This window comes from Panthera onca, chromosome B3 (assembly GCF_046562875.1).
Source record: "Panthera onca isolate mPanOnc1 chromosome B3, mPanOnc1 haplotype 2, whole genome shotgun sequence".
Taxonomy (NCBI): Eukaryota; Metazoa; Chordata; class Mammalia; order Carnivora; family Felidae; genus Panthera; species Panthera onca.
Genome location: NC_138344.1, coordinates 119067796 through 119080986, shown reverse-complemented (window position 1 = coordinate 119080986; position 13191 = coordinate 119067796). Strand labels below are relative to the sequence as shown.

Below are 13191 nucleotides of genomic sequence, written 5' to 3'. Positions count from 1 at the left end.
GACATATTCCAAAAGTAAAGTATGAAGCAAAGAATAATACATGTGCAGAAGGGTTCATTTAAGAGATTGGCACTGGCATGAAGAAAACCTTTATAATCTAATAAATCAAAGTATCCTAAGTCTAGAACATGACAACTTTGTAGCACTGTCCTAGGTGCTACAGAAGATTAAAAGATGAGTGAGATAGTCCCTGTCTGCAAGGGACTTACAATCTGAAAAACAGAACCAAACCAGGTGGGTGAGCTCAGGGATGGCTTCAAAGAGACCTGACATTTGAGATGTACCTTTAAAGCAATACAACTATATAAGCAGGGAGAGAGGGTTGAGGAAGTTCGGATGAATTCTAGACAGAGGGAAGGAAGCCTAAACAAGCTTATAAGGTCCTTCTTGGTCTGACCCCCACACTTCTCAAGTCATCTTCCACTTTTTTTCCCCGGATCTCCACAAAAAATTGGAGGCAATGAATACTGAAAGCATTGAAAGAACTTCAATACAAACAAGGGTACAAAGGCAGAAAAGCAAAACCAGGAAACCAGTGTTCATGGTATTTGTATTAAGGACTGGTCTGATTCCTCCTCCTTTCCCTCCAAAAACAATTCGTTTGTCTAGTAAACAGGAGGATATAGACGTCGTACTTTGGCTTGGGCTACCTCTGAGAGTGTTTGACAACAAAAGCACTGGTAATTTCAGAATGGGTTGGGAACGGGGGACAGAAATGTTGTCTCTATTATAGAGGAATCTGAGGGAAATAACCTGGTGGGATGGTACTAATTTGGTATAAGCCAACAGAATCCCTTCTTCTATTTTACTCCAGCATTACAAGTGTTTTCTCCTGATGATGTGCCAAGCACAACATCTTGCTTACTTAAAACAACTTACTTATGTTCTTAATTTCTAATGCCAAACCACCACAAAATTAGAGTACCATATCCCTATTTTTTGGAAATCTTTTATATGTAAATCTCAGCTTGTAGATTAAAAGACTCCTTTTTCATTAGGGAATCTAAGGTGGATGAGTAATTGCTAAAAGTGTCTATTTCAAGAAATCATAACAAGCTATCTACTCTTATCTATAACAAGTTATCATAACAAGTTATCTACTCTTATCTACAAGTTATCTATCTATATTTACTTTAGTTCTGTCTTTTTTCTTAAGGGAGGAACTCATTTATTACTGCTATCCTAGATATCTTTGCTCTGTAGGAAGAATCACTTAAAGAAGTTTAGAGGAACAGCTCTCTCATAAAGGAAGAGATATCACTAACTTTTTTCCACCTTGGCCACATTCCACAGCAGTTACTCTGGAGTGAATGGTAACAGTGCAATGCAGCAAACTGGCTATATCTTACAACTTTAAGTGATGTGAGAAAAGGATGTATGGGTCCATTCCTTAAATAACCAAGATACTCCCAAAAGGGTAAAAGGTGAAGAGACTTCCTATGGATTGCATATGTATCTATAAGCATAATTAGGATGCTTCTGTTAGAACATGACTTCATTCTTCATTTGCTAACACCTTGTAATTCACGTAGCTGAGAGCTATCGGTGGCCCCCTAAAATAACTTTTTAAAGAAGCTAACTGGTCATAAGGTTCATATGCACTTCAGGTATCAGCCCTTTGGGAAGCTTCTTTTTTATGCTGCCTCTCAAATGGAAATTTGAGTTTAAAATACAATTTTAAAACAAAGCGCTTTGCGAGAGCAACAGAATCTAGGAGGTCAGAGGAAACCAAAGAATACATCTGAGAAGTAACTCTTAACCCACCTCACTACTCCATGGTGTTTAGGAACATCTTCAAGAACTGTTCTTTTAATAATCCACATTTAGCTACTTGAAAAGCTGGGATGTCAGACTTCTGACTCTCAAGGAATCCTTTGGAGTGTAAATTAGCTACTCATTGTGCTGGAATTAGCCTAAGCACTGGTTAAAGCACTGAGGCCTGCTCACTTAGGGCCCTCTAGGTGAAAGATGCAGTTCAGGCAGATGCTTTCTTACCTGTGGAGTCATTGTTGAGGGATCTGGCTCAGGGGCAGCTTGCTGCTGTTCAGCACTCTTGTTCTTGGCCCCACTCTCCAAAGGCTCTTGCTGGACAGTTGTCTTATTCCCAGAAGGGGCGGACGGTGGTGGTGGAGCTAATAGCTGGGATTTAGCATGGCCCTGGGAGGGGCGGGAAGGAGATGCCTGAGAAGGGGGCAAATAGGACTGGGAATGGCTCAAATAGGATTGCGAGGAGGAGGAAGAGGAAGAATAAGAGGGGGTGGGCGCCAGGTAGGATTGGGAAGGTGGGGACTGAGAAGGGGACGGCTGAGCGGGAGGCAGGTAGGGCTGAGACGAGGCCGGGGGATAGTACGAGGGTGGTGGCTGAGGTGGGGGCATGTAAGATTGAGACGGGGGCATATATGACCCCGGCGGTACAGGGGGAGATTCAGGGGGGGAATCCAGCTCCATGGGAACCAAACCAGGAGACCCGTCTCGTTGGTGGTGGAGCATCTGGTGTTTGTACTGCTGCTGCTTCTGATAGCTGAGGGCCGGCCCAGGTGGCGGGGGCATCGGTGGCGGCGGTGGCTGCCAGTCCCCGTAGCCGCCCCCCGGCATCACCGGCGGGGGCGGCAGGGGGGGCGGAGGAAGGTGATGGGGCTGGAGCACGCACTGCATTTGCTTCTGGTGCATCTGCTGCAGCTGCTGGAGCTGCGCCAGGTGCTGTTCGCGGAAGCTCATGAAGCCCGAGGAGGAGGGGGCCGCGGGAGTCGTCGAGCTCGAATACCCGGGCCCCGGCGAGGCCTCAGGAAGCGCCACCGGCGGTGGCGGCGGCGGGACCGGCGGCGGCGGATAGTGGCTGCTCCCGCCATACCGGCCCCAATTCGGGTACATATCGGAGAAGGCGGCGCAGGGCTCGTCCCGGCGCCGTTACTCGTCGCAACCGACCTCCAGGAGCTGCGGCGGCGACGGCGACAGCCGGAACTCGCGGCGCCTACAGGCCCCGGAGCGTGTAAACGGAGCGCGCCAGTGCGCCGGCGCTACCGAGCTGGGCCCGCGACCGGGAAGGCGGGGACGGCACTGGGGCGACTACGCCTGCGCAGTAGCCACCGAGAGGAGAACAAAGGCGAGATAGAGCGACCCTTTGCTTGGAGACTCTCGGTCGCCATCTTCCTTCGGGTTCGGATAATGTAGGCGCGAGTAGAATGTTCTCATAGAATCGAGGAACCATAGAGTCTCACAGCCGAAAGGGGTGGTAGAGATCGTATCGCTCCACGGGTTCATTTTTGAATGGAAAAAAAAAAAGGTTCCATTCACAATAGCAACAATCTCAACAACAACAAAAATGCCATGAAACAAGTAGCAATAACTCTCATAAGAAATATGTAGAATTTATATGAAGAAAACTACAGAACCATACAGGATCATATCCGACGGGGATAAGTTAGACTTGAAATAATGGAGAGGCTTACCATGATCCTGAATGAAAAGAGGAAAAATTGTAGAGCTGTCAGTTCCTCTCAAATTCAATGAATAGATTCAGTTCAGTTCTAACAAAAATTCCAATTAGGAACGAATCTGTGAAGAATAGAAACATTCTGAAGACAGAACGTAAGACTACACCAATATATGGTGTACACTTACATGAAAGGTAACATCTGCAGTTATTGTAAAAGGTGAGAAATAGAATTCCTTAGAATAACTCAACACATAAAAATTCACGTTGGGGAATCTCAGCTAAAGCAAAGATAGCAAAAACCAGATGCAAAGATTGTCTAGAGAGGGTGACCTAGAAAATAATCCAATCTGTCAGCAAAATACTCAACTTTGGCTTGAGTGAATTACTGAAAAACAAGGCTGATACACCCTGAATTCTGGAAAGAAAAGAAGAACCTAACTCTGAGAATGCTAAGTGTGCCAGTGTGTCAGTCGTGCACCACTTAAAGATTTGACCTTTCTTCCATCTTAGCAAACCCAGATCTTCACCTCTCTGAGGAGGTGGATGCGAGTAGAAAGTGGGGCATCCAAGGATCTTTCAGAGGGGAGAGCTTTTCATTCTCTTTTTACTTTTTGAAGTATACCATATATACATGAAATTAAACATCATAAGCGTACAGGTTAGTGAATTTTCACAAACCAATCACACTGTGTAACTAGCACCCAGATCAAGAAACAGAACATTAGGGCCAGGTCAGATGCCTGCCCTTGTGCCCCTTCATCTCTCAAAAAGAGAAGAAGAAAAGAAAGAAAGAAAGAAAGAAAGAAAGAAAGAAAGAAAGAAAATATTATCCAACTCATAAATCCCACTTACTTGCAATTTTAATATTTGCTATTGAAATTCTCTTTTGAAAAATATAAAAATACAAGTTATTTACCATAGTAATAGCCTAAAGGAGAATATCAGATGGTCATTGCATTAGATGAAGAAAAAGAATATAATAAAATTCAACATCCATTCATGATTTTTATTTTTTTTAATTTTTTAAAATGTTTTTATCTGTTTTTGAAGGAGAGAGAGAGAGCATGCACGGGGGAGGAACAGAGAGAGAGGGAGACACAGAATTCAAAGCAGGCTCCAGGCTCTAAGCTGTCAGCACAGAGCCCGATGCAGTGCTTGAACCTACGAACTGTGAGATCATGACCTGAGCTGAAGTCGGACGCTCAGCTGACTGAGCCACTCAGGTGCCCCGCCATTCATGATTTTTAAAAAGCTTAGCAAACCAGAAATAAAAGGGAACACCCAAATCTTATGAAGAATATTTACTTATTTTTAAAAAATTTTTAACATTTATTTATTATAGAGAAACAGAGCATGAGAATGGGAGGGGTAGAGAGAGGGGGAGACACAGAATCCAAAACAGGCTCCAGGTTCTGAGCTGTCAGCACAGAGCCTGACGTGGGGCTCGAACCCACAAATCGCAAGATCATGACCTGAGCCAAAGTCGGACGCCCAACCGACTGAGCCACCCAGGCAACCCTGAGTATTTAGTTATTTTTAAAGTTTATTTATTTTGAGAGAGACAGAGATAGCACGAGTGCACATGCTCACACATACACACACACACACACACACAGGGCGGGGGGGAGGGGGAGAGGGGGGAAGGGCAGAGAGAGAGGGAGAGAATCCCAAGCAGTCTCTGAGCTGTCAGCACAGAGCCCAACATGGGGCTTGATCTCACAAACCATGACATCATGACCTGAACTGAAATCAAGAATCTGATGCTTAACCAACTGAGCCACTCATGCGCCTTGCCGAAAGCCAAGCTATCCAACCAGCCTGATGGCAGGGCCTGGGCAGTGGACGGATTGGGACTGCCTGGTGGTCCACTGAAAGTGAAGCTTCTTGTACTCCTGCTTTTATGTAATTTGGCCTTGGCATTGGTCGGGGCAGCCACCCTACCAATGAAAGTACCTGGGGATTTGTCAGTTGGGGAATCGCCCACGACAGGCCCCTCGGGAAAAGAACCATTGGGGAAAGAAATAAGATTCCGCAGGGAAATTATGCGGCCCTACATCCAGCCCTTGCCACCCCCTATAAAGATTCCTCTACCTTGGGGCGCCTGGGTGGCGCAGTCGGTTAAGCGTCCGACTTCAGCCAGGTCACGATCTCACGGTCCGTGAGTTCGAGCCCCGCGTCGGGCTCTGGGCTGATGGCTCGGAGCCTGGAGCCTGTTTCCGATTCTGTGTCTCCCTCTCTCTCTGTCCCTCCCCCGTTCATGCTCTGTCTCTCTCTGTCCCAAAAATAAAATAAACGTTGAAAAAAAAAAAATTAAAAAAAAAAAAAAAAAGATTCCTCTACCTAAAGGAAGGATAGCCCCATACATTTCCCAGCCAAGGAGGGGACAAATGGGTTCAAAATCCCCACTCTGGGAACAAAGGAATGTATCTATGGATACAAGTTACTCCAACCCGTAGGCCCACGTGGCCCCCAGGAGGCATTCCAGATGATGATTGGACCTGGTGGGTTAAGGTACAGAATGGTTCATTAGTTCCTAGGTATACATTGTCTCTCTGGGAACGCATAAGGCATGGGTTCCCAGGGCCCTCTTGGCTCCCTCCCGGCACCCCAGACCAAAGCGCATACCTTTATTCCTTGTACTGCAAATGGTTCAAAGGAACACTTAAGAAGTCATATCCCAGGGCGCCTGGGTGGCTCAGTCGGTTAAGCGTCCGACTTCGGCTCAGGTCATGATCTCGCGGTCCGTGAGTTCAAGCCCCGCGTCGGGCTCTGGGCTGACAGCTCAGAGCCTGGAGCCTGCTTCGGATTCTGTGTCTCCCTCTCTCTCTGACCTTCCCCCGTTCATGCTCTGTCTCTCTCTGTCTCAAAAATAAATAAAAACATTAAAAAAAAAAAAGAAGTCATATCCCTGTAAACGTTCCACTTGAGGTGTTGAGAGATAGATGACCTTTCATGAAAATAGCAGAGCAAATGCTTTATAGACAAACATAGATACGTAATGAAAATAATATGAAGAAATTAATCAATAAGCAAAAGGCAGGAGGGAACGTTACAAAGAAATAACCATGAGGTTCCTTAATGGGTGATTACACAAAGGAACATTTTTAGAATTAGGTAAAGCCGAGAAACATAGATGATGCACGCTACAAGGAAATTGCTAACAAATACAATGCCACATTTGCCACAATAAAGCAGCCAGTCTAACACATTGCTGTTGTCTGTGTCCACTTGTTAGTTTCGCTGACGCCGTTCATCCTTCGGGAACCCCTGGACCTGCTGGGGCTGGACCTCAGCAGTGCCTCAAGAGTATTTTTTCTAATGTTTATTTATTTTTGAGAGAGCGGGGTGGGGGGGGGTGGTACAAGAGGCAGAGAGAGAGAGAGAGAGGAACCCAAGCAGGCTCCACGCTGACAGCAGAGAGCTGCAGGGCTCGAACCCACGAACCGTGCGATCATGACCCGAGCCAAATCCAGACGCCCAACGGCCTGAGCCACCCAGGTGCCCCAAGAGCACTTATTTTTAAACACTACGACAAACATCATCCTTAAGTGTGAAACGCTGAAAGTTTTCCCACTAGGATCAACAACAGGTGCCCACTACCATCACATCTGCTGTGGACTGAATTGCGTACCACCCTCTCCCCGCCAAAAATGTGACTTGGGAATGTGACTTTACTTGGAAATGAAGTCGTTGAAGATGTAATTAGTTAAAATGAGATCATCCTATAGTAGGGTCAATCCAATATGACTAGTGTCCTTATGAGAAGATGGCCATGTGAAGACACAGATATGCCCCACGTGATGCTGAAGGCAGAGATTGGAGTTATGCAGCTGCAAGCCAAAAAGTGGAACAGATAGAATTCTCAGACACTGACGGCGCACGTGTAAATTAGGATGACCATTCTGAAATAGTATTTGGCAGTATCTACTAGAGCTGAACAGACACATATATGACCCAGGAATCCCACTACTAGGCATATAATGCCGTAATAATGCATGTAGATGTTATACAGAAGGCATGTTCACAGCAGCACTCCTTGTAAGGCCTGAAAACTGGAAAGCAACCCAAATGTCCACCTAGATGAGAATGGATAATGGAATTGTTGTCTATTTATACAATGGAATACAGAACAGTGAGAATGAACGAAGTATAACCACATGGCGACAACCCAGGTGAATCTCACAAACATAATGTTGAACAAAAGAAGCTAGGCAAAAAAGAATATGCCCTGTATGCTTTCACATATATAAATTCAAAAATATACAAAATTGGTATGTAGTGTTAGAATTCAGGATAGACCATTGGGGTGAAGAGATAGTGACTGAAGGGGGGCATGAAGACGTCTTCTGGTAACGTTTGGTGTCTTGATCTGGGTGCTGGTTACAGGGGTATGTTTAGTTTGTGAAAGGTTCTTCAAGCTGTGCCACTTAGGATTTACGCACTTTTCTGTTTGTATAATTCAATGAATGTACCTAAGAAAACCCTGAAAGATGGAAGTTCAAGAGAATATTGACCGTATAATTGGCTTTACATGTAGTTCAAAAATAGGCAAAATGAAATTGTAATGTTAAAAGTGACACCAGTGGTTGCCTTTGGGGAGAAGGAAAAGGGTAGTGACTGGAAGGGGGTACAAGTATGGTTTCTGGAGTGCTAACAATGTTCTATTTCTTGAGCCAAATAGTAATTACACAGATATTTGCTTTGTTAAAACTTATTTAGCTGTGTGTTTATCCTTCGTGCTTTCTTGTTTGTATGATGTACTTCACTCTTTTTTTTTTTTTTTTTTTTTTTTTTTTTAAGTTAAAGAGGTGCCTGGGTGGCTCAGTCAGTTAAGCGTCCGGCTCTGGCTCAGGTCATGATCTCACGGTGCGTGGGTTTGAGCCTCGCGTCGGGCTCTGTCCTGACAGCTCAGAGCCTGGAGCCTGCTTCAGATTCTGTGTCTCCCTCTCTCTCTCCGCCCTCCCCTGCCTGTGCTCTGTCTCTCTCTCAAAAATAAACATTAAAAAAAGGTTTTTTTAAAAAAAAAGGTGGGAAGGAGAAAAGTGATATTAGCAGAAAGCTGAGAAAGATGAGATTAGGTGGAGGGAAGTGGAAAGGTTTCAGGGCATAGTAGCTTCTAGCTGTCGTGACCACCATCCCATCTCTCAGCCACCATTCGTCTTTCAGCACCTACTTGGGAGACAGCACCTTTGTTTAAACAGCACATTCCACATTCTTTCTCCTCATTGTTTCAAGATAAAGATCCAATTGGGCATTGTTTGAGATGCGATAGAAATCCTATGCCCTAGATTCTTACTCTCAGGGAACGAAGATATAGTTGGCTACTCAAACCTTCTAAGCCTGCACGATTTTCAAAAATCACAGCCGCCTTTATGATACAGAACCCCTATCTATACCAGTAAAAGAAGCTTCATTGTGTAATGCTCTCCTGGTGACATTTTAATAACACTGATTTCACATTATGTGACCAACCCCAGGCCAATTTTTCAGAGATAAATTTTTACTAATCTAGCATGAAAAAAGCAAATAACAGTAAAAATATAAAGTGCTCTGGGGCATCTGGGTGGCTCAGTTGGTTAAGAATCCGACTCAATTTTGGTTCAGGTCATGATCTCAGGGTTCATGAGTTCAAGCCCCATGTCAGGCTCTGTGCTGACAGTGTGGAGCCTGCTTGGGATTCTCTCTCTCTTTTTCTCCCCCCACCCCTGTGCTCTCTGAGAGAGAGAGAGAGAGAGAGAGAGAGAGAGAGAGAGAGAGAGCGCTGTTATTCAAAATGAACTAAGGGATGAATTAAAGCACAAATCACACAGAAGGTTTTGTGTAGGAGATTCCAGAGGGGGTTAGCTCTTAGCTCTTAACGGTCAATGCTGTCATAGTCAACTTGCATGAGTCTTCTCTGGAGTAGTTTTATAATCCAGCTATACTTCTCTCTTTTGTGTTTCATTCTTGCTGTTGCTAGGGGGACTTGAGTGAGGGCTGGGAGGTAGCACTTGATTGGTTAGTGGTTTGAGGTCATATTCTGATTGGCTGATCGCTTACATGCCATTTTGAGGAATAAACATCTCTGCTAGCTCTTGCAGCATGTCCTGTTCTAAACAACAAGATCTAGAGGCAGATCATCTACTATTGGACCTATGCATCCTTCGGCAGGCATTTCATAAGGATTTTGGATGGTGTCTAGACTTAGAGTAACCTGGTCATGCATAACCTAGGCAACATTAGTGTTACTTCCCCTCCCTATTACCATGGAGTCATGTTCTCATTTTATCCTAAAGAAACCCATAGGTGTTCATGTGGAATCCCAGTTGCCATGTAGACAGTCCTTTCAACCATTCCCAATGGATCACAGTGTAGGCGAGCCCGGACCTTGAGGATGGTTGTGTCCATTACAGTTCTTTGGATGTTATCCATAGCAACAGCTGCAACTTAAAAAAATGTATTGAAAAGATACTGTGGAAGTCACAAAATAGACCAAAAGGTCATTTAACTAGATCTAGGAGTAGGAAGAAACCAAGGCAGGAGCTATTCTACCATCAAAGCTCTGAATTCTATAAGAAACAAAGTTCAACTCTTTTTTTTTTTTTTTTTTTTTTTTTTTTTTACACCTTTAGCCATTCAGTGCCTTTTCAGATATGTGGGATGGCGAGAGGAAAGATCTGGAAGAAAGAGCCTCCAGTGCCCCCCTCATCTTCTATAGTGAAAAGGCTGGGTACTTTGATCTCATCATAGCTGCACACAATTGGGGAGAATGTAACACTCCAAAAACAGAACAAAACAAAAAAGTTTGGGTGCTGTTAGGAAGGAGGAGTGGATGTGGGCAAGCAAAAACAACAAGCATTCACTACCCTGGACCTCTGTTGCCAGGTAAATATTCTTAAAGACAGGAGCATAAAAAGGAGTTAGGCAGTATAGATCAAATGCAAAAAGAACATCACCAAGAAGATCTTAAGAACAAATACAGGCACTTTGAGCAAGGGTAAAATTGCGAATGACTTTAAAACTGAATAACTCATGTATTAATTAGGATGCAGACTAAGCTGCTGTAACAATGAGACACTGAGGCATAGTGGCTTAAACAAAATAAAAGTTTATTTTTCATTTATACAACAGTTCAGAGGTAAGCAGCCCAAAGTTGTAGTCTTCAACATAAAGCTTTCGCCTCTAGGTTCAAAGTGGCTGCTCTGGCTCCTGCCATCAAATCTGCATCTAGCTAATAGGCAAGTAGATCCAAGTAGATGGATTAGGGAAGCAGACGTTTAAGGAGCATGCCTTTTAAAGTCATGACCCAGAAATGATACATATCATTTTCAGTTACATCCTGTTGGCTATAACTTAGTTGGTTGGCTCTGCTTAGCCTCAGGAAGGTTTGGAAACCAGATAAAACTCATTAGATATATTATTAAGGGAAGATGAAAGAGTGAATAGTGGGGGCAACTGGCAGTATCTGCCACACTGACGACATCAAGTTCTAATAAGGCTGTGGAGCAACAGAAACTCTCATACACTGTTGATGGGAATACAAATGTGAACTTAAAGAGTAATTTAACAGTATCTAACTGAACTGAAGACACATAATGCCTTATGACACAACTTCACTTCTAAGTATATATCTTGGACTAGAGATACTTTTATACATATGTACAAGAAGGCATGCAAAAAAAAAATGCAGCCCTGTTTGTAATAGCAAAAATTGGAAACTCAAAATCTAGAGGAGACTATCTAGAGGAGAATGGATAAACAAAATGTTTAATATTCACACAAATTTCATGCAGCAATTAAGGCGAATGAAGGACAGCTAAATGTATTAACATGGATGAATCTCACAAACTTAATTCAGAAAAAAAAAAAGACTATACACAATAGGAATATACCCAAAAGAACTAAGGCAGAGATGTGAAGAGATATTTGAATACCCATGTTCATAGCAGCATTATTCATGATAACCAAATGTGGGAGCAACCCAAGTGTCCACTGACAGATGAATGGATAAACAAATGTGGTTTATACATACAGGGGAACATTATTCAACCTTAAAATAAGGAAATTTTGACACATTACAACATAGATGGATCTTGAACATTATGCTAAGTGAAATAAGCCAGTCACAAAAGTACAAATACTGTATGATTCCACTTAAATAAGGTACTTAGAGTACTAAAATTCATGGAGCCAAAAGATAGAATCATGATTGATAGGGGCTGGGGGAAGAGGAGAATGGGGAGTTGTTTGGTGGGGACAGAGTTTCAGTTTGGGAAAATGAAAAACAATTCTGGAGTTGGATGACGGTAACGATTGCACAACACGGATGCACTTCATGTCGCCATACTGTATACTTACAAATGGTTAAAGTGGTAATTTTGTGTATTTTACCACATTAAAAAAAAACTACATATGATTTCGTTTATAGGCAGCTCACAAACATACACCTTACAAACATATTGTCAAGGTATTCAAATAATACCTTATATAAATATAAATATAAATATATAAATATATACAAATATATAAATATATATATAAATATATACATAAATATATACATATATATATATATATATATATATATATATATATAACTATATAACTATAGTGAAAATCAAGAGGATGACAAATACAAACACAAAATCCCATTACCTCAGAGGTGGGGTGGAGTTGGGAGAAGTGAATGTCATCAGGCGGGATTACATAGAAAGTTTCAAAGTTATGGGGTAATGTTCTTTTTCTTAAATTGGGATGGGGTGCAAAGGGGTTCCATCTTAGTAATCTTTTGCCTTAAATATGCTCCATATAGGCCATATTTTATGTTATATTACATTTCATAATTCGAAGGCATATATATTTAAATATATAAATCTATACCTTCAAATGCATATATTATAATTTTAATGTGGAAAAATTAAAGGAGAATGGAGAAATATTAAAGTGGGTTAATTGAGGAAAAATTAGAAAAAATTATTAAGACACTTGTCCTATCCTCTAAAACATAGCTTCAAGTTGTGTAATCCGACCTCAGTCAAGTGTTTGAGAATTAGGTGTAGTGAATACTACTGTTTGCCTGCAGAACATCCATTTCCTTCGTTCTTCCTTCTTAATAAAATTCCAATGTTGTTCAGGTGTTCACATCTCCCATTATGTGTCTCATGTCACTCAGAAAAGCCAACCATCTCCAGCCCTAAGAGTAGGTCCCAATTAGTTTAAGCCCATTGTGATTAGGTCATCCCATTGGCACTTATTGGGAGGTTCTGTAGGAACCTAATCAGCACGTGATCTTTCTTTGGCCACCCAAGGGTTGGCATCTGCCCAAAGTTGGTACAATCATACTGAAGCAAAGGATTTTTATTAAGTGATTGGGAAAGAAGCCCTCTTTCCTTCCAGTGGATGTGAACAAGGAGCTTCTTGCTGTGATTGCTGTTTACAGCCAGCTGGGGGCTTTGATGACAAAGCCAACAGAAGGCAAAGTTGGGAACTGAGGGATGTAGAGCTTCAGATCTGATTGTACTGTGCATAGAGCTCCACTACCTTTGAAATTCCTGTTATTCAAGATGCATCTCCTTATTGTTTGCACTGAAGGCACCCTAACTGAAACCCGGACATATACTCTAAGGACACATATGGAAACAAGAGTCTCAGATACACAGTTGGGCCCCATGGAAACTCAGAAACTCCACTAGGCACTACAAGAAGGGCCGCACCTGTGGGCCTTACAGAGATCGGAATGTGTATCAGGATACGAGTGGTGCTTAGGACCCAAAGTA

At 42.8% G+C, this 13191-nt stretch overlaps 1 protein-coding gene across 3 annotated transcripts in view; it reads right to left on the bottom strand.

Moving 5' to 3' along the window:
- Positions 1–3050, bottom strand: part of YLPM1 (YLP motif containing 1) — a 75227-nt gene extending 72177 nt beyond the window's left edge. For 2 of the 3 annotated variants that reach the window (XM_078448018.1, XM_060620277.3), the window contains exon 1: positions 1996–3050. In XM_078448018.1, the coding sequence (XP_078304144.1) occupies positions 1996–2871 (876 nt within the window). In that variant the 5' untranslated portion in view covers positions 2872–3050. The remainder of the gene's footprint in view (positions 1–1995) is intronic. The other variant, XM_060620276.3, reaches the window with a different exon arrangement.
- Positions 3051–13191: the final 10141 nt, after the last annotated feature.